This window comes from Camellia sinensis, chromosome 5, assembly GCF_055761805.1.
Source record: "Camellia sinensis isolate YWXY chromosome 5, ASM5576180v1, whole genome shotgun sequence".
Classification (NCBI taxonomy): Eukaryota; Viridiplantae; Streptophyta; class Magnoliopsida; order Ericales; family Theaceae; genus Camellia; species Camellia sinensis.
The window spans coordinates 114934161-114961989 of record NC_138965.1 but is presented as its reverse complement, the minus strand read 5'-3'; the positions used below and the strand labels follow the sequence as shown (position 1 = coordinate 114961989).

Below are 27829 nucleotides of genomic sequence, written 5' to 3'. Positions count from 1 at the left end.
ATAGGGTCTTAGACTAATTTATAATTTATGATACTTATAGGCAAATATTTTATTTTTATAATTTTTTCATGGACTAAATAGATTTCAATTAAATATTTTAAAGACTTAATAGATTTAATCGATAGTTTAAGAACTAAATAGACTTCGACTTATTTATTTTAGAGACTTAGTAAACTCAATCAATAGTTTAGAAATTACGTATATAATTTGACAATAATTTAAAGATAAAAAAGTATAATAAACCCTTTAAGTAATTTAACTTAAGGGTAAAATTTAATATATATATAATGAAGTGTCTAACCAATAATTTTGGGTGCATTTAAGGATAGATCCAGGGGGTGTGGGTGGCGCCAACCACACCCCTAAAAATTTAAAAAATATCATATGTTACATTAAAAAATTTAAAATAATTAAAAATTTAAAAAATTTACACTTCTAAACATACTTTCGCACCCCTATAATGATAATCCTAAATCTATCCCTTGTGCATTTAGAGTCTCCCACATGTGAGTCTTCTCTCCCGCTTTAGGAGTTATATTCCGAATTCCAATGTACTAACAAAATAAAATAAGGTGTATACTATTGATCTGTACTAATTTAGTTGGTCAAAATTCTAACACTTAACTATGAGATTCAATCCCTTCAACTGTGATTTCTCTCCTAATTTGGCAGTTACATTCCTAATTCAAATATACAAAAAAAATTAATAGAAAAAAAGAAAAAAGAAAAAAAAGAAGGCAGCAGCTTGGACAAGAAAGAATTTTCACATTGCTAGGTTTGAGTTACAAAAAAAGGTTTGAGTTACATTTGCTGTAGAGTTTGGGGCGGCTCGCTTGTGACTGAGTTTTGTGGGCTTGGCTTCGCCGTTTGAGAGTGGCCAACTAGGCCCACATCTACTCAAAGTCGTTGCTTAAGTCATTCTGCAAATGGTCTTTCGTCATTATATATTCCACCGAATTCTTAGTTTTAGACAGTACACTTAGGGCATCTTTGGGCTAAGTTTTTTAATTTCAGGGGTCAATTACTTGACAATAGTTTAGAAAATCTCAGCGCATCTAAGGATCATGTGTACATACATATAAATCATTATTTTCTAAATATAATATATCCTAGCATTCTTCACGAAGAAAAATAAATTTGGAAAAATTCATTTGGCAATATGTAGCAACCCTCGCCTAATAAATCTTTTCAACAATAAACCTCATAACATTCAAACTAATAAAATAATATTTTCATTAGGGTTGAACAAATCAATTTATACAAAGTTCAAAACTGGAGCAGAGTAGGGTTGTTTCACTAGGCTCCTCTTCATCTACAAACCAAACAAGGACTACTACAAGCCCCAACTCAACTTGAAAAAATTTCAATGAGTATTTATCTGCTGGGAAACCATTATTTAGCACAGTTAACAAGTATACATCTCCGAACCGAGCTCCTTCGTAGGAATTGGAAAAACAATCCAAACAAAGGCATCACAGAAGTAACTATACCTCTATATGCAGTCGCCGCAACTCAGATTGGAAGGTTGGACTGGAAGTCAGAGTCCTACAAGCGAGAGTTCTAATGTCCTCTCGTGAACAGTCACGGGAAATACGAACTAACTCCCAAAGAGCACCTCCACTAATCATGTCGTTTGCATTCACTTCTGAAATTACATAATTAAAAAAAGAATGAATTAAGGAAATTCCTTTGTGGAGCATAGGTTTCCATAATAGAAATGTTAGAAGTTTGCTTACCATGTTGTGCCAAGTGACAGAGTGCAAGCTCAGTGTGACGCCTAATTAATGAGGTCTCATTGTTGGCATTTTGTACAATCCAAGGAAGTGCACCATCTTCTATCAAGAAAGATCTTCCGGTTTTTGTCCCTAAGTCGCAGTACCAGATTAGCATCATACTATAGAAGCAAAACCAATCTCTCTCTCTCTCTCTCTCTCTCCCTTTTTCTTTTTTTTTTTTCCTTTTCCATTTTTATATACTTTCTGGTAATAACATCTGAATGTGATTGCAAAATCCTAGATCCATGAGTGCGAGCAAGTGACAATATGTTAGGTTCAAAATCAACCACGCCGGAACATGGGTATGTCAATGGATACAAAAGATGCCTATAAATTGACATTTCAATAGTCAAGACTGGTAATAATAACAAACATTTGACAGGCCACCGTCCAAGGCACTCACCATGAGTAGATGCTCGGGACTCACATTTTGCAAAATTTGCAATTCCACGTGCAACTTGGGAAAGCACGTCTGGATGTCTACATCTCACCATTTGTAGCAATGCCGTAATACCGCCTTCAGACCTCAGCCTCATTTGCAGCTTATCTGGGAGAACAATACATTATGCAAGGATCAAAAGGGATTCCAAATCTTTAAACCCGCATAAGGCAGACTGTCCAGTCCAAAAATTTAACCTAGTTTAAAACCTTGATGAACCTTCAATGTTTCATTGAAACTTTTTAATTAACTGGGCCAGAGACACTAGAACAGTTTTTCTTCATTAATTAAATTTCTAGTCTATGTCATTTAAATAAAAAAGAACAAACCATTTAGTGGAAGTAACAAAAAGGTCATTTTCAACAAGGTTATCCCATTATATTTCAACGTGTTCATTTCACATTTTCCTCAGTTGGATCTCCCAAGGACATCTAACTGTTCTTTAATTCAACATGAGAGGGGAACCTTCTCAGGAGCTAAATGACAGTGAGCAGAAGATCAGGAAAGAAGTTATGAATAGAGATGATGCAAGGAAGTGTTCGGTCTATACCATTGCCGCAGAGATTAGCAATAGCTCCAGCAACCATGCGCAAAGTTTGAGGATCCTCGGCATCTGCTGCTGTAATTGCCAACAGACCAATTCCACCCTGAGCCATAATAAGTTCCTGATTGGCTTCTGCAAGGACAGAAAGAGAACTTAACATAAGAAATGATACATAAACACCAAAGTGAGACCACAAGCCCAAGAGAGATGACCTGTCCTCTCAAAGAAAATGACACAAAAAATAAAAAGGACGGGGTTGAGGCATACAAATGAGCACTAACCATTCATGGCAAGGTTTGCAATTGCACCAGCTGCTACTCTGCGAACAGTTTCATCCTCGAAGGTTTTAAGAAGCATCAGCAAGGAAGTGAGACCCCCAGCTTCAACAATCCTTTCCTGATTTGCTTCTGCATAGTACAATGTTACTACACATTCTCACAAAGTGTAACAAAATAGTACCAGCAATTTTTATCAAAGAATTGCATTCTGAACAATTATGAACTAAGTCAATGGCATTTGGATTTCAAGACCAAGCAAAACATTACAACTAAAAATATAATTAGCATTGTACATGTCCAGGCCACTTGTCTCCATATTGGTTTTCAGCTTATATTTTAGATCACTAGCATAGATCTCCCATCAAACGTAGGCCCCTAAAAAGAGTGAAGCTATACAAATGACATTTAGAATCGAGAATTTTTTTTTAGTTATCTTCAAACATGGACATTTTTGTTATATTCTTTTCCTTATGATGACAGACAGCCATTGCAACATATCAGGTTTCTTAACGTCATTCTATTGAGCACTGCTATCAGTTAAAATATATTTTATACAGGTCTTGCTATCAGAACCATTGTTGCATACATGTTTCTCATTTCTTCTGCAAGCAAGATATTGAATGCGATAAAAAGGTAAGAGAAGATTAGTGCATAATATTACTAGAGTTTGTTGCAGTTCAATCTTGATGAATCATGCATGTCAATTATGCTCACCCTATTCAGTCTTTTTTTCATTCATATTAATTTTTGGAAACGAATTACGCACTTGTGCTCTATTCTTTCAATAAACCTTCCCCATTCTCCCCCTCTTGCAAAAAATAGGATGTTTAAAACAAGAATTTTGTTAACAAGTTGCTTGAAATGATTGTACAATGACCATTTTGCGATCACCTTATAGCTCAACAATATGAGTGATTCAAATCTGGACGATTAAGCAATTCACTTTAAACAATTTCTAAAGGTAACCTAATCAGAAGCATATCAAGGTGATCTACATTCTACTTGTCATACAGCATCAAAAGTACAATGGAACAGCAGATATCTAATAGCAAGGTCTCAAGGAAAGAGAATTTAAACACCTTCAGCTGCAAGGTTGGCCATCACTTTTACAGCATGAATCCGTACGTTAGCATCTTCTGACTCTAGCAATGACAAGATCTTTTGCAACCCAACTGCACAGCTTGATGGATGGGAAAAGTTATTTAGAAAAATATGGCTCAAATAGGATTTAATGAACATAACTTTGCACAATTACACTGGTACCTTGTTCATGGAGATTGGTGATTGATGATCCATGCCCATTACCCACATCTTTGTGGGGTGACTGTTTAATATGAGAAAGAGAATCTAACCCAGTAAAGGAATTCCCAGACCTGCCTCTATCAAGATATCTTCTAGTCTATCAATCAACACAAAACTAAAGTTAGATAGGTTCAGGAATTTTGTAAGTACCTGTACTAATATGTCATATCCTAAGGATGGCCAGGAATGCTTGAACTCAATTTCATTAGAGAGGTTTAGTGGGGTAGTAATTCAGGGTTTTCACTCATGCACTAAACAAAGAGTTACTGCAAAATGCATAAATTGGTTTTTTGAAGAAATTTCCTAAGAAGAAACATTGAATATGGGAAACCATTATAAGCTTTTTCCACATCTTCTCTCATCATCTTCGGCCCTTTAGAAAATCAAATCAAGTGACCCCTGGACTCTTATCTCATATATTTTACCATGTGAAAAACAATTTGTTCCATTAGAATCAAGTTAATGTGTCACACAATGAAAGTGTGGGAGAGAGTAATAGAACGTCGATTGTGAGATATAACAGAAATGTCAGAAAATCAATTTGGTTTATGCCTGGTAGGTCAACAATGGAAGCAATCTATCTTTTGAGGAGAGTAACAGAGAGAGAGAGAGAGGGGAAAAAAAAAACTCATATGGTTTTTATCGATCTTGAGAAAGCATATGATAGAGTGCCTCGGGATATAATTTGGTGGGTGTTAGAGAAGAAAGGGGTGACAAAAGGTTATATTGATGTAATTAGAGATATGTATGAAGGTGTGGTGACCACTATTAGATCGCCTGCTGGAGAGACGAGTGAATTTCCAATTACTGTAGGATTACACCAAGGATTAACCTTAAGTCATTTTCTTTTCGCTTTAGTTATGGATGAGTTGACGCACAATATCCAGGATGATGTGCCATGGTATATGCTTTTTGCAGATAATATCGTGTTAGTAAATGAGACTAGAGAAGGAGTTAACACTAAGTTCGAGATTTTGGGAAAAACACTTGAATCTAAAGGATTTAAGATAAGTAGAATTAAGACAGAATATATGAAGTGTAATTTTAGTAACAATCACAATGGAAACAGAGGAAAGTGAAAACTAAAAACCAAGAACTACTTAAGAGTGCATATTTTCGTTATTTAGGATGGATTATCACAACGACTGGGAGATTGGAGCAGATGTAGTCTATAGAATTAAAGCGGGATGGCTTAAGTAGAGGGGTGCGTTTGGAGTACTATGCAATAAACGAGTACCCATTAGACTAAAAAGGAAGTTCTATAAAACGGCTATTAGACTAACGATATTGTGTGAGACAAAATGTTAGACAACTAAGAAATAACATGTAGATAAGATGAGTATTACTGACATGAGAATACTAAGGTAGATGTGTGGCAAGACTAGAAAAGACAGAGTTAGGAATGAGTATATTCAAGAATGAGTAGAAGTAGTACCGATAGAAGGTAAGTTGAGAGAGAATAAACTGAAATGATTTGATCATATACAATGGAGACCAACAGAGACAGTAGTAAAGAGATGCGATACAGTAACGGTAGATAATAGTATTAAGGAAAGGGGTAGACCTAAATTGACGTGGACTAATATACTAAATAGAGATATGAATATCCTTAATTTGACTAACGAAATGGCCTTGGATAGAGTCTAGTGGAGAAGAAGAATTCATACAGTCGACCCCATTTGATGGGACTTAAAGCTTGGTTTGGCTTGGTTTGGCTTGGTTTGGTTTGAAGTGAAAAGCAAGAGGCTTAGTACTAACATTGTACAAGGAAATAAAGTACATTGAATAAAGCAAAATGAGTTTGTTTCACTTTTGTAAATGGCATACCTGATCAGCTTTAAAAGTCAATTCCGACAACTGGCTTTCTAATCTGATTACTTCTTCTTCAAGTTTCTTTTTCTGAAGCATTTCGTCTTCTAGCAATCTTAGAAGCTTTACAATATTTGCAGTTCCATCTGCCTAGTACACCAAAATAATCCATTATTTATCATGACACTTAAGCTTTACAATATTAAAATAGAGCTTAAGCAAACATTTGTTATAATTGGGTGAAACAGTACCTCTGATGGTGTAAATTCAGCTAGTTGATTTTTGAGATTGTTAATGTCTTCTTCATCTTCCTTTCTTAAATGAATTTTGTTCTGAAGCAACTTTTTGACCTCAGAAACTTCCTCACTAGCTGAGCCCACATGCCCCTGGATACCAAAAGAAAAACTATTAGATCATTCAAAAAAATAATTTGGACTAATTTCATGCCCGTAAGGTTAAGTAATCTATCTAGTAACTGAATACAGCAAGTAAAAGAACGATTCATACCAGAGCGGATACCATAGGTTCATAACTACATCAACCCTCATGACTACATTGTCATGAAATCGGCTATCCAATTACTTTCTAAGGATATACCAGTTGCTCATAGTTAAACTAAAACAAGGTTGAGTAAGACGTTCATTATGATCTTCAATAAATGCTTACAAATTCATATACATAGCAACATGAAGGAATATAAATTATGGGATTATTGTGCACCTATACGCAAACACACCATACCTGTCACCTTGAAAGACCCTTGAGAAATAAATGATCTTATTTATTATATTACAGCCATTCAACTTTAGTGGCCTCGGTGGCAATTTGTTTTTTAGCCTAGAAACAAAATACACATTGATCAGGAAAAAAACTGTTTTATCATTCATTTCTATGGAACTTCTAAATAGCCTATTGGAATCTGTTAACGCTGTCCTTGATCTGGTAATCAAATTTCAAGTTACTAAAAAAGGGCCTATCAGGTCGTAGAATGAAGTGCTATCTTCAACCCTTGATGAGCACTAAGATTTTTTGGAGCCTAGGTACACTTGAACAACTATGGTCAGGATTTAACATGCAAATCTATATGCTTGTGCACAATTAGTAACAATATAGACCACGTAGCAAAATGAAAATTGCAAGAATAACGGTCATCAAAAAGAAAATGGTAAACAAATAATCAAATATAATATTCTATGTAGTCTCCATCAGTGTTGTCGAATTGTGATACGTATCATGTATCGTATCGTATATCATAAGTAACATACATAAATGTATTGCAAAATAAATTACTAAATCATGTAACCAATGACCAAATTGGTCAATAAGTTATATGTAAATTCAACAAATTAGATTCATGACAGCAGTTTAATTTCTTATAGCAAAAAGAGTATTAGTCATTTTTTCTTGCGAGTTTATTTGAATTTGGGTCTTTTTTGTATGGGATTTTTTTTTTTAATAATATAGTTCATGACTGTTCATTAAGTGTAAACTATGGTGATTCATAGTGAGAAAGTAGGCTAACGGAGCCAAAGGTGAAGAAGAATGTAAAAATTAATTAATCATGCGATATAAGTTGAATAGCGATACGATATAGAATCATGTGATATGGAAACATATCTCATGATTCAAGTCACTAACGATACAAGTCTGCAATACAAATCTTTTTTTTATATGACACATATTGTATCGTACGATTTTGACAACACTGGTCTCTATCAACATGAAGACAGTAAAGAGCAACCAACCCGTAAAAATGCTACATTGGCAATACTGGACAATACCATCATTAAATAATCAGTCACACCTAACAACTTGCAGGACATCTCACAATATTACTGGTGGGGATCGAGGAGGCATTGGGTAAAGAATAAATTAATTTAATCTCGGGGAGGGCTTGGGCTTGGCAGCTCAGGGAAGGCTTGGACAGCCTTCAGTGCAACTCGGACTGGGCTTAGGGAAACCTTAGTCCGACCACCTAAAGTTGCAGCTTGAGATTGAATTAGTACTTGTTATGGCACTTAAGAAACTGTTGAGTCAGTAGTATCCTAGCAAGATGTTGATTTAGTCTCAGAATCAACTTTTAATTGTTCAATTGATGATGACATTACTAATGAGTCTCATAATCTGATATCCTCAACGCCTCCCAAGTCTAATACTCATGTCTCTTCATCTGATGCTAAGACTGCTCTTGATATTGTTCTTTATCATTCACCTCACAAATCCATTAATTTTGTTCCTTTGCATGATATACTAATTCTCTTGAGAATGTTCTTGATCTAAGAATCATGGAAACATGACACGGAAATGCTAACTTGATAATTTTCAAAAATTTGTAGGACACGAAACGTTAGACATGCGCAATACGTATAATTTTATATATTTACTATCCATCATATATATAATACATCATTCAAAGATAATAAAAAATTCTCAACCTAATATAATATATCATTTCGAGAACATAAAACAAGATACAGTTCACCTATTGGACTACCTCTCCACTGTAAGTGCCATCAATGAAGCCATTCTTGCCATGCTTTATGTGATTCAGCTCCCACTTTTCCTCAAGCATTTTAATTGATTCCATATAATCCATCTGACATTTCATTCTCTCTCTCTACATACAAAAATAGATATTTAAGGAGCATCAACTAGCAAACTTAAATGAAACACTAAACCAAACATGTTATGTACAGGAGAACATAACAGAACAAAAAAATATACCTTGAGTTCGACCAGAGTCAAATATACAAGAAATTGTTCTTCACAAACTCGTTATCAAGAATCAGAACTTTAGAACAACAGCATTTTAAGAGTGAGAAATAGACACTTCAACTAACCTCCAATGCATCCACAAAGTTTCTTTCGGCCTCAGAGACATGACTTCGTGCTTCTAAAGTTACTCTTTCAATTTCATCCTCAAAAGCTTTCTGCTGCCTCTCATTCTCAGCAATAAGTTTGTCAAGTTGCATCTCAAGCCTTCTAGACAAACTTTTGTAATCAAATTCCTCCTTAATTTTCAACATATTCTCCACCTTCATAGCCTGTTACAAATTGAAAGTAATAGCCAACATAATCACCAATTACTCATGTTACACTAATTCCGACTCTGATAATTATCCACATACATAAATGATGCACACATATATATATCTGGACTATTCTAACCATAGAAAACTAAAACAGATGTAGTAAGAATATAGAGGCCAAGAAGCAGTGAAACACAAATTTATCCTGCGCTTTTAAGATGCATAAGAAGGTATGTTTGATACTTTCTACAGAATGCACGGACTGCTGTGTCAGCTACAGAACATAATTGTATTCTGTCTGTAACAACAAATTTCTGCAGTTACTCCAATTAAAGCATCAAGAAGAATCAATCCTTTTCCATTTGAATGATAAGCCTCCAGATCTGATTACTCACCCTTTGGCCGAACAATATTGTACTTGCAGTCTCTGCTCGATGGCGTGGTGATGGGCCGATAGTCACAATTAATGAAGTTCTTGCTGTACCTGCAAGATATAAATCAATGTAAGGAAAATCAATAGAATTTTCCCTTTTTTTAGTAGATTAAAACAAAAGGAAATGCCAAAAATAATAATAATAACACTGGTCATCATTGTCAGTCTCTAGAGCGTTCCATAGGATTTTTTTATTAAAGGCAAAAGGTTAAATTACCCAAAAATTCACTTTTTAGAGGTCCTACTGGTTTTAGTCCCAATCTAAATTTTAATCCACAAATTCTTATTGTTAAACAGTTTTTATGTTTTGGATCACATAATTCTTTAATGAAAGGGACGGAGCTCACAGAAGGAAAGATGCAACTCAAGGGACCAATGCTCGTGCATATCAATGTGCACTGGCTTGGCAATTTCTTTTGTTGTGTTTTGAACTTTAAAATGTTATGACTTTCATTTTACACATAAATTTTCAATAAAATTAATATTTTTGGAACTTACTCGTTGAGATTTATCAAACAAGATCAATTTGGAAATAAAATTATGTAAAATAAAAACATAATTTTTTTATGAATTTATTGTATGGACCATTGTTGACTGTCTATTACATTTTTAATTTGAAACTTTAAAATGTCACAACTTTCAATATACACATCCGTTTTAATAAAATTTATATTTTTGGAATCTACTGGTCAAGATTTATATTGAATATTAAATTATGTAAAAATAAAAAGCTAATTTTTTTGGTAAAGTTACTGTATACAACAGTTAGCATAATCTAACACGAAAATTCCCTATATGCATTATCAATTTTTGGTTTCCAATGTTAATATGAAAATTTCTCATTTTCTTTTCTTCTAGTAAATACAGTACTTTTGACAAGAACAGACATATTTCATTGTGAATTTGTGTGCATATACATATCTATTTATGTATACACATCACAAGAAATTTTACACTTTCCAGCTCTTTTTTTTTTTGATAAATAAGCAAACTTTATTGAAAAAACATCAAGATGATGCAAAGAATACAAGAGCTAGCTTAGCGTTAAGCTAGCAAATAAGAAATAAAACCATGAACAAAAACCCAAACGACTCACTGATCATGTCTCTACAAAATCTACAAAAGTCAACACATCCGGATCTACTGATATCGTAACCCAACTATGAAACACAGTAAGCAATCGCCTCTCCAACCATGGAACCGAACAAGACATACCCTGAAAATGCGCCTATTCCGCTCCAACCAAATTAGCCACATCAAACCATGACCAGCAAGCAACCACGCCTTCCGACGCCTCCTCCCAACCCAACCCCCAGCCCAATTCTTACATTTTCCAGCCTTGACTATTCTATTGAGAGAAATATTTCATTTCTCTTAATTTCAAAATTCTCTTTGATGAATTCCTCTTATATCTTTTAGTTTACAATTTGCTTGTTCCATGAATAATTAAAAACTAAGAATTCTTAATTGGGTGAAACTAAGAAATTACTCAGTTATGTAAAATTGAAATTTCAAAACAATGGAACTTTTCATTTTTTGTAAAGTTATGTTAGATAGGGGAAGAGAGATTTCATTTTTCTTTTAGTTTCAAATGATTGTTACATTCTCATTTTCTGAGTTTCACAATTTAGAAATTTCTAAATTCAAAATTATGAAACTTCCCCAAATTGTGAAATGCCTAACTTTGTATGTGTATTTGTGTGAGAGATTTTATTTGTTTTAAAATTCAATTGACTGTTACAAAGTGAGATATTGTAAAATGAAAATTTCCTTAGTTTCTTAGAAGTAAGAATTTTTTTCTTTTTGTTGAAACTGTGAAAAAGATAGAATTCACAATTTCAAAATTGAGAAATTTATCAATTTCAAAAATATGGAACATGTAAATTTCAAAACGAAGAAATTTCTCAGTTTCAAAATTAAGATAGTTCTAAAATTTAAAGCTGAAAATTTTGTCAATTTGTGAATTTACTCACTTTATTTGTGAAATCAGTTTTATCCCAATTTCTCAATTTGGGATGAGATTTCTTTGATCTCAATAAAATTTGTCAATTTTAGAAGAAATTTTTTTGAGTTTTCGGAAGAAATTTCTTATTTTTTGGATAAAATTTCTCATCTTTTCACAATTTTGGTTTGAAATTTCTTATTTTTACAAAACAATGAAATTTCTCACTCAATTTTGTGAAAATAAGAAATTTGGGATGAAATTTCACATTTTAACCCCAATTTATTAATTTTAGGAATGAGATTCCTAAATTTTGGGTTAGAAATACTTCGTTTTGGAATGAAATTTCACAATTTTTGGCTGAAATTTATCATTTTTACAAAACTGAAGGGATGAAATTTCATAGTTTTGGGATGGAATTTCTAAGTTTGTGAAGAGAGTGAGATTTCATTTATTTTAGTTACCAATTTATAGTTACATCATGAATTAGAAAAAAGTGAAACTTACATTTTTAATTTGAAATTTCTGAAAATTATAAACTCGAAAATTCAAATTCTAGCAACATCGGAAAATATTCACTTTTTTTTTCAATAGGATGGTGATGGCAAGCATCTCAGGAACAATTTTAGTCATCCATATTATTAGCACAGTGGGTATTTTCAGTATATGAAATTTAAGGGGACTAAAGGGCTATAAAATATTGTTTAGGGACGTAGCATCAAATAAGTCTGTAAAATGAGACCTCTGGCCAAAGTCCTAAAAACAAATAATAATTATAAAATCGAAGGTTGGCATCTTTTAAAACGGTGAAGTAATATTCCTTTAGGAAAAGTAAACAAAACAAGTAGTTTGTTCATATCAACAATAAAGACTGCCATCTTATTAACTGCTTTCTCAAAGTTCAAGTAACGGAATAAGTTATTTACATGTCTATTTGTTAGAATTTACCAATTTACTCCTCCACCTACCATCTCCACTAGCACCCACTTCACCTACCACCTCCACTACACTACACCTACTACCACCTTCTCTTCTATATATAGGAGTTGTAATACATAACACAATATCAATCAATAATATACATCAATTTATTTAACATGGTATCAGAGCAAGGTTAAGAACCTATTCATTCTGCTTCACCGGCGGGCGGCAGCTTCGCCTTGGCTGCCCGCCGGACCTCTACACATACCCAGACTGTAACTTCTCTTACCTCTCTCTTACCTCTCTGTTCTGTCCATTCAAAGCTCAGAAGCGCCGGAAAACCCCTCCGGAATACCACCGCAGCCCCTTCCACGACCAGTAGGTGATCCTTCTCCTTCATAATCAAATTCAGTCCATGCCTTGACCTGGTCAGCTGGTAGAGGCGGCTGGTACCCGACAGAAGATGTATCCAACAATCCTCCTCTTGATTAACTCCACAATAGTTACAGTTTTGTTGATAGCTCTACCCATCGCCTTGAATACAATCTCGGTTGAACTTTTTTCCTGAAGCAGACTCATAGCATAAGTGATATAGCTTCTCATCCTCCCCTGGCTCGTAATACATACGTGTGTGTTTTGAATATTTTGATCGCATATACCTTCATCATCCTCTTCATTTTTGATCCATCTTTCTTGGGTGATTTTTTTAATCATCATCATCAGTAGTTGGGTTGGGTTGTGTCCGTCAAAGAAAGCTCTACTTCAATGAATTCAAATGCCCCGTCTTCAAGCTCCGGAGGAGGCGCTGCTGCTGCTGCTGGATCAACTGATTCTTCAGCACCCAGACGAAATTCCAAGCGACCCAAATATTCGAAGTTTACTCAACAGGAACTTCCTGCTTGCAAACCAATTCTTACACCAAGATGGGTGATTTCAGCATTCATGCTTAAGCCATTGCCCCACATGGGCATGCCTCTCACCGCCCACTTTCTGAATATAATATCACCCACTCTCTTTATTTCGGGTGACACACACAGATGTTTCCAGGAGAGCGGTGGACAGCTCTGCAAATGTTCATTAAAAAAAAAAAAAAACAAACAAATGCACTCGTCACACGCATGCACATGGCAGACACTTTTTTATTTTTATTTTTTATTCTTCAAACAACCCCTTTCTTTTCTTTTCTTTATTCTCCACTCACAAAACATTATCATCACCCACGTTACTCCACTTTCCTTTTTCTTCTTTTATTTTATTTATTTATTTATTTATTTTATTTAAAAAAAAAAAAAAAAAACAAAACAAAAAAAAAAAAACAAAGAGGAAGAAGACGAACTGCACACCAAACTCATTTTATTCATATCAGGGGCTCAACCCCGATCACAATTTTACACAAAAAAAAAAAAAAAAAAAAAAAACCACATCCACAGGCAGGATTTTCTTCTCTACTCTGCCGCCGGTCTTTTCTTCTTGCCTCCGTCTTGGCCAGCCCTTGCCGGTGTTGCCTCCGGATTTCCCACGCCACCGAGCACATTTACTCCCTGCTCCTCCACTGCCGCATATGGCGGCCCTCCAAATCGGAACATCACGGTGGCCTTCCGCTTCAGCTCCTTGTTTTCTGCCCTTAGCACGCTTATCTCTGCTCGCGCATCCTTATACATGCGTTGGAGCAGAGCCAGCTGGGAGTTTAAATACTGCACCTCATTTGTCCTGCTCTGCAGCCGGTTCGACAAATTTGTGACCGCCGTCATGCTTTCCACACATGCCTTCAAAGTATACTGATTGGCCTCCACATCCGACTGCACTGCCATTCTTTGCTCCACAGACCGCATCGGAAAGTTCAACGGAGTAAACTCTGGGGCGCTTGGTTGAGGTTCCAGTGCCACCGCACCAGTTGTCTCTCTTGTTGACTCGTTGAGGTCGGGAAAGAGGGTGAGCAGTCCACGAGAAGACGAGGACGAGGCCATTTTTCTGGGCAACAGAGTGTTACAGACTATCTCTCTCAGCAAAACGAAGAAGAGTTTTTTTTCAGAGTTTTTTTTTCGCAGTTTTTCTCAGCCTCAGCCTCAGCCTCCGCCTCCATCTTATAGCCAAGGCAGCCACGCGCATCGCGCGCCTCTTGCCACCAGCCGACAAACGGGCACGCAAGCCAAGGCGCCCACGTGCCTCGCCATCATGTCCGGCACACCTTTTGATGAATTGGGCACGCCTTTTGATGGCACGCCTTTTGAAAAATTGGGCACACCTTTTGAGGGTGCAACTTTTACAACGGTCCGACAAGACCCTATAAACTGTCCCGACATTTGATTCCGGTTAGCATTTTCAACGGTCCGACATGACCCCATAAACTGTCTTCTATATCGGTCTGACACCACCATACAGTGTCCTCTACAACGTTATGACACCCCCATACAGTGTCCTCTACCCCGTTATGACACCACCATACAGTGTCCTCTACCACGTTATGACACCACCCTACAGTGTCCTCTACCACGTTATGACACCACCCTACAGTGTCCTCTACCACGTTATGACACCACCATCCAGTGTCCTCTACCACGTTATGACACCACCTTTCAGTGTCTTCACCAACGGTCTGACACGACCATACAGTGTCTCCTATCTTTGTTTTTTATTTTATTTTTATGTATTTTCTTGTTTTGTTCCTCTCTCCAAACTCAAGTTGGTTAGTTTCTATCCTCCTTGAGTTTGCGGGGGGCTGTTAGAATTTACCAATTTACTCCTCCACCTACCATCTCCACTAGCACCCACTTCACCTACCACCTCCACTACACTACACCTACTACCACCTTCTCTTCTATATATAGGAGTTGTAATACATAACACAATATCAATCAATAATATACATCAATTTATTTAACACTATTGTATGGTGAAAAGATTACCTCCAAACGAATCTCTAAGCAATCTTGTAAGCTTGGAGTCTCGAACTGGCACGTGAGCACTATTTTCTGCCAATGCATTTATACACTTCCCTAACGCACTTAGTGACAGATTGATTGATTTGGCTTCCTCTAAGATATGTCCCTCACTTCCTACCAGAAATAAAAGAGAGAAATTTGCAAATGACAAATTTAAAAAAAAAAAATCATTCTGAAGATATATCAAATGACATTCACGGGTTTCAAAAAATTGCATAATCAACAACAATTTTAAGTTTCCCACTAGATCTATGGAGAGAGACTTGCATGTACAAACACAGTCAAGATATCCAAAAGTTAAAGTCTGACGTCTTGTGCCTGTATAACATGAACAGCTCGTTATGTATATGGGTTTTTTTATTTTTTTTATATATTAAAACATACACATCTTTTTTTCATATATGATACATCCATTTTGGTAAGACCATCGAAATTAAAATAAAAAATCTTTAACCAAAAAGGTTTTAAGAGACTAACAAAAAAGACTCTTTGACAATCACCCAAACTATGTTACAGTTTAGAGAAATCAATAAATTCCGCAAGGGCTCTACACTGTTTGGTAACAGCGAGAGATATCGTATATATGATAGCTTTCCTTTTGATACATTCCAGATACAGCTGATGTATGTCTGAGTGCACGTACAAACACCCAAAAATGTGATAAACTGATATGTCAAAACTTTTCAGTAATGACTAGAAGTAATTTGCATTGCATTAGAAAATATTGGAGGTCAGGTCAGTCCTCGTTAGGTTTATACAAACAAGTTGGCTGCAACTTCTGAGCTCCTCCATAGAGGTTTACATTGTTGACATTGTCATCTTTGTACAATTTCTTCTCCATTTCATCCAGGTCAGTCTTCATTAGGCTTATTACTCAAGAAATCATCTAAATCAGTATACGAAGAGTGAATCTCCATGATACACCTCCATTACTAAGGCGGTGTTTGGCAAGCGGAGGAGTTGGGTTTTTTTTGATTTTTTCACTAAAAGACATAGTTTTTGCACAACCAAAAAAAATAAATCCAAACAAAATATCACATCCAACCCCATAATCATTTCATTTTTTCTCTCACAAACATCACATCCATTTTATTTTTTCTCTCACAAACATCACATCCAGCCACAAAAAAACCCAACTATCTTTCCAAACACCAAATTTTTTTTATCCAATAATATCCTACAACTAAAAAAACCTACATAAAAACTCACTTCCCAAACACCCACTAAGTGTTAAAATAAAACATGTTGATAACAAATATGCAAAAGCGTGCAGACTATATACCATACTTAGATGGACAATGAACCAAAAACATTGTCTATAAGGAGTAAATCACATTTAAATTATTTATCTGAAAAGCAAAAGCCCATAAGTTTTGTACGCACCTGACTTGTGAATTCTCTCAGAACCAGCAAGATCTACAAGAACCAGCTTGCCTTTGCGAATAACAGTTGGTTTAAACGAATTGACCGAGTAAGAGGAATCATCATTTTCATTTGGAAAATCAGATTCTCTTCCCAAGAAAGACTTCCTAATTTGTACCTGCATTGAGTCAAAATGAATACTATATCCCGCTTAAGTAATATACAAAAAATGAATACTAAGAAGGTATTATGAAAAACGTGATGTGTGGGACAATTAATATTTTGTGATAAAATAACAGCTCATTGATTCACCATGAGAATAGCATGACTGCGAGAAGATTCGGTATTTAATTTCGTGTTAGCAGCAAATCGATGAGCTTCTCCTAACCGTAGTAACTCCAGAAAACTCTGTTGGTTTCTAATTTCCACAACGGTTGCACCTGGTACTGAAACATCCCCAGATTTTGGATCTTCAACAATGGCAATATTATCATTTGCTGGATTTAGGAGGTCCTGGATCGTCTCCATATAAAGCTGCATGCCATTTACGATGATAATATTAGACAAATTGGGAAGGCATATATCTTGACTATTTAGAGAGTTTGACACGATGAAATGCTCCAAATAGTTTGTAGTCCGTAATATATAACTTGATAAAGAAAATATTACCTATTGCAAATAAAATTTCACAATAGTAACCGTAATATAATTAAGTAATTTTGAAACAAGGACATAACAACCTGCAAATATGAGACCGAGACAGAATCAGTTTGCAAAGAGATATCTGCTAATATATCCTCCATGGCACGAACCATGATACCACGAGCAGAAGTGTCTTCATCACCCAGACGTCCAAGAGTATACGTCTTCCCTGTGCCGGTCTGACCATAAGCCATCACTGTTCCATTGTAACCGTCCAGAACACTCTACAAAAAACGAAGGCATCTCAATAACTGTTTCAAAAGCTCAAAACAAGATAAAACATATGACATGCGTTTGAAGTAATACTGTCATAGATTATCAAATATGGGAATGAAAAATAGATTTTAGGAGCTTCCTCAAACCTCAGACACAAAGAGTAATAGAAAACAGACTCTATATAAAAGTAGACAATGTCATGCAAGAAAACAATTTTTTTTAGGCGGACAGAGAGAATTACAACCTTCAATTGAGGGAATTCAGGCATCACAAGAAGATACACTAATTTTTTAACCAATGTTAGTTTACGAATGCCATGTATGTTACAGAACACAGAAAACACAAAGTTGCTGGACAACATTAACCTGCCTTCAGAGAGGCCTTAAAAGTTGCAAGCCAAGGAATGGGTAGCTTTTACAATAGTACCCTACCAACAAGCTTGGAGAAAACAGAGAGCTTTAACAACTGATACTGCAAATCACTCCAAGCAAACTTGGTTGGGCCCAGGAACCATCACAATCCAATATAGTGGCACCCTCATTTCATATAATCAACCATGATGCAAGCAATTGGGAATACTAGAGATGAAGCCACTGCCTTCAATTTCCTAGTAATATCTGAATGGAATATTTCTAAACTCATCAGCCAAACAAGCGTAGAAGGATTACTACCAATGCTCCAATTTAACAAAGTATTTGCTCAAACTGTCTAGTAATAATCTACTGAATCCACTTCATTTTTTTCATGTATAATGGATTACTTATGGTTGTGTATTTTTTTATTTTTTGGTGGAAAGGGGGAGAGATTGTAACAAATAAAGTTATCATAACCCATCAGCCAATTTTTAGTCACTTAGTCAACATCTGCATGTATCAACCAATACATCAACAAGGCACAAATAAATGAGTTGTGTCATCATCTCACTTTGCAAATTCATCCATTAGATGCAAGGGATTTGGAAAATATATAAAACAAGAAAAGTAAAAAGAGATGAGCTCTGAAGGATCTTAAAAGGATTTCAAGTTAAAACACAGTGTCATTTCAGCCCTATAGCAAACAGCTTCACTCAAGCTGAAATTTAAAAACTAAATATTCACATAAAACCTTGAATTTTCCTCTTAAAAACTACTTACACTTTGTCATGATTATAGTAATAGATAATTTGTGGTTATAGTATGAAGACTACGTAGTCAATTAACCTTCTTTTGAGTCTTTCAATAGAAGAACAAGTAAAACATTTCGCTCATATATACACAATAATGTATTCCTCAACAAAGGAATAGCAAACGTTTTAACTTGAAGAAGTGGCTTCAGAAACAAAGGTAATATGAGATAGAAAAATAAGCTCACTTGGGAACATCAGTTGTTCGTGTATGATTCCTAGAAGCCAAATAAAGAAGTAATTGCAAAAATATTTAATTTCAAATATACCACAAACACAACGAACCTCCACAACAGGCTTTGCAACAACTTCATAGACACGCTTCTGTGATGCAAATTCAGTGAGCACCTCATCGAACTCATAGGTATCTGAATCCCAATTGTTCTTTCGAAGTTTCAACCTTTTAAGCTGAGGTATAGCAAAATTCCAATTAAATACGCATCATGAGAAAGAACATCTCTAACCAAAAGACAGAAGTTCAGATGCTTTTTAAGATAACATTAGAATCTAAACTGTTTGAGGAACAAGATTGAGCACCTCTGGCTGCAATTCCACACAGTCTGCAAAATCTGCATCTGCCACCGACTCCTCAACATTTTGGGGTCGCAATCTTACAGCCACTCTTACTCTTCCAGAGACTGTTCAGAAACACCAAAATTTATCAGTACAACTTCATCATTCATTGTTGGGTGGGAAATTAGGGAAGAAGCAAATATCAAATAACCCAATCTAGCAATTACAAATTGTGATGTCAAACAATAATAGGATTTCTAATCCGTAAAAATTTTAACACTAATATTGTTTGTGCTAAATCAAATAACAAACTCACAAACAATTCTAACTTCAATTAACTGTTTGTAACAAACTGAAGCCACCTGTACACGTAGTTTCAGATTTGTAACAAGAACGTATTCAGAATATAATCTAGGCCTGTAACTCATTTCATTTTCAGTAATGCAGAACAAGCTTTTGCTTTCCTCTCTTCATTGTTTCTCTCTTTGTTATCTTCAACCTTTATTCTTTTGTTCCTTCAACAAATATATCCATTACAAAAAAAGATGGAGACTAAAAAGATCAAGATGTTCACCTCAAAAACAAGTTGGAGAAAAACTTACCAATTCAGAGCTGAAATTGTAATATTGAAAGTATAAATTCTAATTAAACATTAATCGATAACATGACAAAGTTGTTATCATCCAATTGATTATTTACTCTTAATAACCAATTTAGGTGAGAAAATAATAACAATAATACTACACAATTGCTTTTATAAAATCTTTTTTTTTTTTTTTAAATTTGGTTTGAGAAGATTAAACTTAAAGTTGTGTCTTCATTCAAAAAAGGATTCAAAATCTCACCTTAATTATGTCCCTATTTTAGCATACCTCACTCATGGCACCTTTAGCTTCAACTTGCACTTCGTATTAGTGTCTAGAGTGGTTTTTAAAGTGCCTAGAGTTGTGCCTACTTTAGCATCCCTCACTCAAAAGTTGTCAGTTGGACATGATATTTGCATTGTCAATCTTCTTGTGCATAAAGTCACAGCTATGGAGATTGTCTTCCAGCATGATATTTGCAGAGGTATGTGGAGTGAGGACAAACTAAAAGTAGACAACAACCAGCACCACCACAACCAAATGCAGATTTGTCTAATTAAAGCTGGGGTTCACAACTATGTCTAGCTCGAGGTAGTCATTGTCCTGGTAATATTGGTGAGAACATAAATAATAAAGTAACCCCAATCTCTAACAGTTCAAGCATTTAGATGTGTTAGTGATCAACAAATTAACATAGTATCAGAGTAGGCAATATATTATCTGTTCGAACCTAAGTCACAGATCTGATAATTATAATTTTGCAGGTAACTTCATCCACTCTGCATCAGAGGAACATCTAGTACAACTGCTTTAGCAGCCGAGATATTGAACAACGAACATCCAATTGAATTCCTTGCCTCACCCTGAGATGAGAGGGAAAGTCAATTTGACTCGAATCATGGACCTGATCTTCAATCCTACACCGCTTAATGATGCGATGGGAGAAGTTTTTATTTTGTCATTTTTTCATCATTGTTGTACTAATCATCATTGTTGTACTAATCTCCAGTCCAGGACAAGTGAGATCTTCCAGTCTGCGTGCGTGGGAGCAGCTCAAACAAGAAGATTCTAGTCCGATCTGAATTCAGGCACAACCTGCCCGTCTGCTGCTAGAACTGAGAATGGCGCTTGGCGAGGGCATCACTACATCCCGCACCCCCAAAAATTTTAGAAACCTCATTGTCCTCTAAAATGCCTCATGTAATGACCCTCCAAATTTTTTTTTTTTGATAAATAATGAGTTTTATTGAAAAAGCATCAAGCTGATGCAAGACCAAGGGAAAGAAAGAATGACCCTCCAAAATTTTCATTTGAGAATATAGTCTATTTGATTGGCAAAATCCCTTTTTTTTTTTTAATTTTCTTAAGTTATGCTAGAAAAAGGAAATTGATTTCTCATGTGGATTCCTATAATGTTTTTTTTTTTTAAATTAAACCACTTATGAAGCTTTATGGGCGCAAGTACATTGAATAATATTCAAAATAATTACATAAGGGAGGTTTAGTGCAAATTCTTATAAGTTGAAAATTAATAATCAAAAAACAAAAAAGAATATTACTATTACTCTCCTCACTTTTCAATAATTAGCCATTTTTCTAACTTCTTTAAGCTATTTTAATCTCATAAAGCAAAAATTGCATCAAATGCTTGCACATATTGGGAAAAAATGTAAATAGGAAATAGGACTATAGACTTACAAAAAGTAGATAGCATGTGTAAATTTAATAATTATTATTATTCAAAATACAGATTTATATTTTAACAATTATTTAATCCTTTTAAACTCGGCCAGACCTTTCTGCTATGTGAAAATCTACACCATTTCTTTCTTCCAGCCCCCGATGGAGGATTCCTGGCTCCTCCCCTGGGTTCAGACCACATGTTATCAATTCTTTTGCCCCAAAAATGCTGCATCGTGCATAACCACTCAAAATTACTAAAGAATACATCAACCATTTTAGAATATAAATTAACCAAATCACTAATGCATTGAACTCAAAACTCTCCAGCTTAAAATCAGGTTTTCCAATTCAGGCTGTGGAATCCACTTGATTTTGAAGTAACAGAACAAGTTTCCAAACCACATTACTTGAAACACGAGCTCCTTGATACAATCAAAAAAAAAAAATTAAAATAAAACCAAATATTCAACATCACATTGTCTAATCTAGCTTGATCAACAAGTACAAAGTTTCTAGATCGCATTTCCAAAATTGCATTAAAAAAAAAAAATTGAGTTGTAGGGAACTGACCGGAGGCGTCGTCCTTGGCGGCTCCGCCGAGAGAGGAAGGGCTGCTGCGGCGGACAGGAAGTTTGGATTTGAAGGAAGAAGAAGTTCGGAGATGCGACGGAGCAGAGACCGGCCGATCTACCTTCACCGTCCCCTTATGAATGCCATTCCTGTAACCACCGCCGGAAGCCATCAATTGCTCTCTCTAGAATTCAAATGCTCTCCCTCCTCATTTTATGTATGTATATATGTATAATTGAAGTTTGCCGGTTAAAGTTCAAACAAAGAAGAGAGAGAGAGAGAGAGAGAGAGAGAGATCAGTGAAAGGGATGAGTGATGTGTTTGAGGAATTGAGGGGGTTTGGAGTTCAAATCAAACAAGAGAGAGAGACAGAGATGGGAGGGTGGGTCCTGTGAGTGCTGTGCTTTAGCGGAGTGGAAGAGGGTGGAAGAGAGAGACGGTCGCAGGTGGAGTGGGGTCTTTCCGAAGAAGTTATTCAGTGGTACTAGGTCATGAGGGAGTCGTGCCCAGGTTAGTCGTGATTAACAGATGGTGTGTTTGGCAAAGGCTATTTTTTGACTTTTTTTGACTAAAATTTATAAAAAAATAAAATAAGTTAAAATAATTAATAAGATAAAATATAACATTAAACTCATAATTATTTTACTTTTTCTCTTATAAATATCATATCTAACTATAAAAAAATTCAATTATCTTTCTAAATACAAAAATTTTAATCTATTAAGGCTTCGTTTGGAAAAAAGGGTTGGATTGAGTTGGGTTTGGAGCTATTTTAACCACAAAAAGATAAAATAGTCTTTTTAGCCTAATAAGACAAAACACCATATCCAAGCCATAATTATTACATTCTTTCTCTCATAAAAATTCAAAAAAGCTAAAAAAATCCTTCTTAAACGAGATTTTTTAACCTCAGACTAAAATAGTTAAAAGCCAACCCACTCCCCAAACGAAGCCTAAAATAACCAAAAATTAAAATAACCAATTAAAATAGTAATTTTCTAAACACTCATAGAGAGTGAGTGCTAGGATTTTGTGTTAAGGCAGGAAAGAAATTTTAAAAAATAAAAATAAATTGTGTATTTAGGCCTTGTTTAGAAATTATGTGTTTTAGATAAAAAAAAAATCACTATAAGTTGTCACATTACTTTCTTTATTTTTCTGCACCTGTTTTCATAAAAAAGTTACTAAAATAGTTTATTCCCAAACGATGCCTTAGGGGTTGTTTGGGTAGAACTATAAAAGTGTATTTTTTTTATTTTTTTATCTTTTTTATGTTATATTATTTGTCTATTTTTCTATATATTTTTTTATAAAAAATTAAAAAGTGCACTTATTTAGATAATTCCAAATAACCTCTTAATCTTTTTAGTTTAATTTTTGGGAAAATTAATAAGAGTCTTGTTAATAAGTATTTTTATAATATAAGTAAAAGACAAAATATTTGTAAAACACAATACACTTTTTACTAACTTCAATGCACTTTTATTAAAATCAATACACTTTTGAATATTTTTACATATTTTTAAGGTACTTTTTATACACTTCTTAACATTAAACAATGCTGAAGGGACATTTGTTAGCATTTGTCAATTAATAAAATATCACTCTCTAACTTTGGATAGTAAGAAAGGTCTAACATAATTTTTTCTGCTAGTTAAAGGTCCTTCAGTATAAAACTTGCTCAACTCACCCACACCGTACCTACACACACACCCATACCAGACCCACACACCCCCTTTCTCTCTACTTTTTCTATTCTTAGCTCTTTAGACAAAAAAGAGGCAATGGCGACACAACAGCGACAGTGGAAGGTGGTTGCATTTTCAAGTCTCTTTTGATCTCCAAATTCGGTTCTTCAATTGAATGAGACTAAGATTGAAATTTGAATATACGTTTTTGCTAGTACGAACTTGTCTTTGAAGCGTTCATTTGCAAGGGATTTGAGCTATGGAAAGTTAGTCGAGTACGTGCATGTCGATGTAAAACAATTATTAGAAAGTTCTGTTTGATAAGTTTTGAATTCATTTAATTAGAAATTGACTTGAAGAAGTGAGTTTTTTAATGTGTTGTTGTTGAGAGAAATGTATTTTTCAATGTTTGATTTCTTTGACTCGATGATTTGCAATAATTTGTAGTAATTTTTTTTTTTTTTTTTTTTTTTTTGTTATGTTGAAGGTTGTATGAAATTTTTTTTGAAATTTCTCTATGTCGAAATTTCTTTGTAATAATGTTGAGAGATTTCAATTATTACGAAAATGTTGCATGTCATCTATCTTATAAAATCTTAATATTATAGACCATAAACTAAAGTTTCTTAATTTTTTTTGTATTTAAATAAATTTTTATTTGTCTTTAATAAATGTTTTTATATTTTTTAAAAAATTAAAAATAAATAATTTTTTATTAAAACACTCATATATTTTTGTTGGGATTTTTTTTATATTTTCATAATTTTTTAAGTTTTTAAAAAGTATTTAGATTAGTTACATATAAAAAGTTGTAAAAAATAACTAACAAGAAAAAAAATCACTAAGGACAAATCAAAATTTATTTAAAAATATTTTTTAAAATATTAAAAAAAATTAGTGACTGGTAGATGGAATAGCACATGATATCATAAGAGCACCGAATAATTTCCGGTCTTCCTTCCTTGAATGAATATAATATGTTACTGAAAGTACGAAAATGCCACTCCGATTTGAGCGAAAGATTGATTAAAGTGGGTGGACAAGTGGTGTTAAAACAGACCGCCCGCGTGGTGGGTGGACAAGTGGTGTTAAAACAGACCGCCCGCGTGGGTGACTTAAATTGTGCAAACCAGTATCGTGGGAAGGTTGGCTTGGTACGGCTTTTTCAAATTATGAGTTTACCCCACTAATACCATTATTAACCACTTCATTATTTTACCCCACTTTTCAAATTCAATAATTAATCAACCAAACTCAATAATTAATCAACCAATTATTCATATAAGTGTTAATTTCCTATCACACAATCAAAGCAGGAACTCAGTTAGAAAGTACCGATAGAATACATTAAACCAGAACAACCTGTCACAAAAAGATAAGAATCTGACGGTAGTTCGTCTACCCGGGGACACTCCGACGTTCAAGTCAGTAATTAAAAATCTCTCAAAAATAACAAATTGTGCTTAAATTCCCAAGAATGTACTTACCTCAAACCTATGAGGGTACCTTGTCTTTATACCCAGCAGTGACCTGATCCATGTAGAAGCCTAACTTCAATGAACTTAGACTTAATACTCATCTTGGACTCTCAGCTAGATAGGGACAAACTCCATAAGAGCTTTATCTTTATCTAGACTAAGACCCTCCCCTATTCTAAGACTCTTGTCACTTATCCGCTCATCTCGGATTCCAGCATCTCCGCAAGTAACCTTAGCTTAGCCAAGATCACCTTGGTATCAAGACCAGGCCACGTGGTACCTCGACTGACACTTCGGTGTCACCTTGGCCACGTGCTGTCATTCTCAAAATATGTCCCCACAACTGCTTCCTAAGTTTTATTACCTCAATAATCTAAGGTGATAGAACCTATATCGCTTGTTCATTTACCATATCGGTTAAAATTCATTCTTTCTTCTACGACCGAGATCATTACTCGTCGGCTTCAAGTACCCAGGACTCAACTGTCCATCTTTACCAAGAACCAAGAACCAAGTTCTTTGAGTTCTTCAACCGAGATCGTTCCTCTAGCCTAGGTTTTTGCTTCATTAAATCAAGAACTTCAAGAGTTTTATCTGTGTATAAGCTGTCACGCACAGTTTTCTCAACCGTTTCCTCCACGTGTCACGCCCCTACTGGCTCGTGCTAGTCATGCGTCACTAAGTCACATCGATTTGCCCACGCCGCCTGACAGGCACGTCGTCCTAGGCATTTCATTATAGTTTGTCGCATTTTCGAATTTTTTGACAAAACTCTTACTCTCTCTTATTGCCTCTTCACTTTTGCAAAATTGATTTCTCTATGTGCTCAATTTTTTTCTCTCTAAACTTCAAAAAACCCTCCATTGTTGTGATTTCGAGTTTTCTGCAACTGCTTCAATCATCTCTTCCGACGAGTATTTCGTCATTTGGTTCCGATTATTTACGCCGTCTAACTTCGGCGCGACTCATTCCGACATTTTTTCTGTCGGCTTCACTCAATGAGTCCTTAGTTTCTTCTTTTTACTCCCTAGTCATGTTCTTCAATGTATCTTCTTTTTGAGTTTTGCCATATGTTCCACTCCGTATCTATTGCTGTGGGAGTTATATCTGTTTTCGTAGTTGTACTATGTTTAGTATGAGACATTCTCTGTTCTTGAATCTGTCTTGTTTCTCAAACTTTCGTCATTGCATTTGCTTGTGATTTGTGCACATTGTTTTCACACACTCACACAACATTTGTAATTTTTCATGTTTTTTGGACTGCCATTCGTATGACTAATCACATATTTGGCACATTGTACTAGTCACTTTGAATGTCTGGCACTGCTTTTTCTTTCAATATTTTTGCTTTGTTTGATTCTTGAATTTTGTTTGCCTTTGATGCGTTTTGACTTCGAATCATGCTCATTTTTCTGTTTTTCTTGTTGTATTTCGAGATTTTTCCCTAAATTCCTGTTTATGTAGTTTCTCGAATTGGGATTTGCTTTAGAATCTTGTTCTTTAGGAAAATCGAAATGAGCCACTCTTAGATCTTCAAAAACCCTTGCACCAATGCCTGTTTAGGTTTTAGTCGAGGTATTCAAACCTATATCCATCACTCTGTTGCCCAACCCCTTCCTGCCGAGATAATGGGTGTGTTCAGGTGGATGATAGATACCCTAGAAAAACTTGAGTATTTTAGGAGAGAGTTTTCTATCGCAGCCAACATCCAGATTAAGGTAGCTGGGAAAGAGGACTCTATCATGCCAGATGAAGATTTCATGCCCTTACCAGTGGTTGCCTTCATCGAATGTGGACTTCGGTTTCCCCTAGACACTCTCTTTTATGAAATCCTCCACTATTACAAACTTAATCCTATGCAACTTGTCATAAACTCATATACGGTCATCAATGGCATAATCGAACTAGCACACCGAGAAAAAGCTTGGATTACTTTAGCCAACATCCAATTCTGCTATACCATGTGTGACCTTAAGTCTGAAAAAGGCTACATCTACTACCTTAAGCCCAGGTCCACTGCCTACAAACTAATAGCAGACCTCCCAGACTCTAACAAAGGTGCGGGAGATGATTACTTTATTGTCTCGAACAATTGAGAATTTGCGCCTGACGACAACCTTCATCTCTATCATCTACGTCGATCGGTGTTTAAAAAGGGCGATAGTAAGAGCTGAGTTACCCTTTTAATCATATTTCAGCTAGGACTTGTCAGTATATATCTGTTTTTTGAATGTTTTTCTTCTCACTTCTTTTTGCAGCTCTTCCCCAGCCCGCAAAGGATTTTTGGCAAACCTTTTTTCCCAACCTCGATCTAAAAAGGCTTTTAGGTTTAGATATTAATAAGCACAAAGCCCTTTTGCTGCTTAATTATATCCCAACCTACAAGTCCACGTTACCCGATGTCCCATGCCCAAGCAAGACTCTCCCATCAGCAACAACTCCAACAGTTGCTTCATT

At 35.2% G+C, this 27829-nt stretch overlaps 1 protein-coding gene across 1 annotated transcript; it reads right to left on the bottom strand.

Moving 5' to 3' along the window:
* Positions 1 to 1216: 1216 nt before the first annotated feature.
* LOC114302106 (kinesin-like protein KIN-UB) lies at positions 1217 to 22689 on the bottom strand. Its single transcript, XM_028247077.2, has 19 exons — positions 22207 to 22689; positions 19394 to 19494; positions 19142 to 19264; positions 17517 to 17702; positions 17089 to 17310; positions 16798 to 16954; positions 15379 to 15528; positions 9572 to 9660; positions 8988 to 9191; positions 8642 to 8764; positions 6399 to 6533; positions 6166 to 6297; positions 4300 to 4435; positions 4116 to 4208; positions 3040 to 3165; positions 2765 to 2890; positions 2179 to 2322; positions 1737 to 1865; positions 1217 to 1645 (listed from the first exon to the last, which is right to left on the bottom strand). The coding sequence occupies exons 1-19, from the start codon at positions 22376 to 22378 to the stop codon at positions 1485 to 1487; spliced, it is 2709 nt and encodes a 902-aa protein (XP_028102878.2). The 5' UTR covers positions 22379 to 22689; the 3' UTR covers positions 1217 to 1484.
* Between the last annotated feature and the right edge of the window lie 5140 nt (positions 22690 to 27829).

Excerpts from the sequence above, each read along its gene's own strand:
- LOC114302106 (XM_028247077.2), bottom strand. The coding sequence starts at position 22,378 with ATGGCTTCCGGCGGTGGTTACAGGAATGGCATTCATAAGGGGACGGTG. Across the intron at positions 15,529-16,797 it reads TGAGAGAATTCACAAGTCAG|GAAGTGAGGGACATATCTTA; the intron begins GTGCGTACAAAA and ends TATTTCTGGTAG. Across the intron at positions 2,323-2,764 it reads TGCTAATCTCTGCGGCAATG|ATAAGCTGCAAATGAGGCTG; the intron begins GTATAGACCGAA and ends TTGTTCTCCCAG.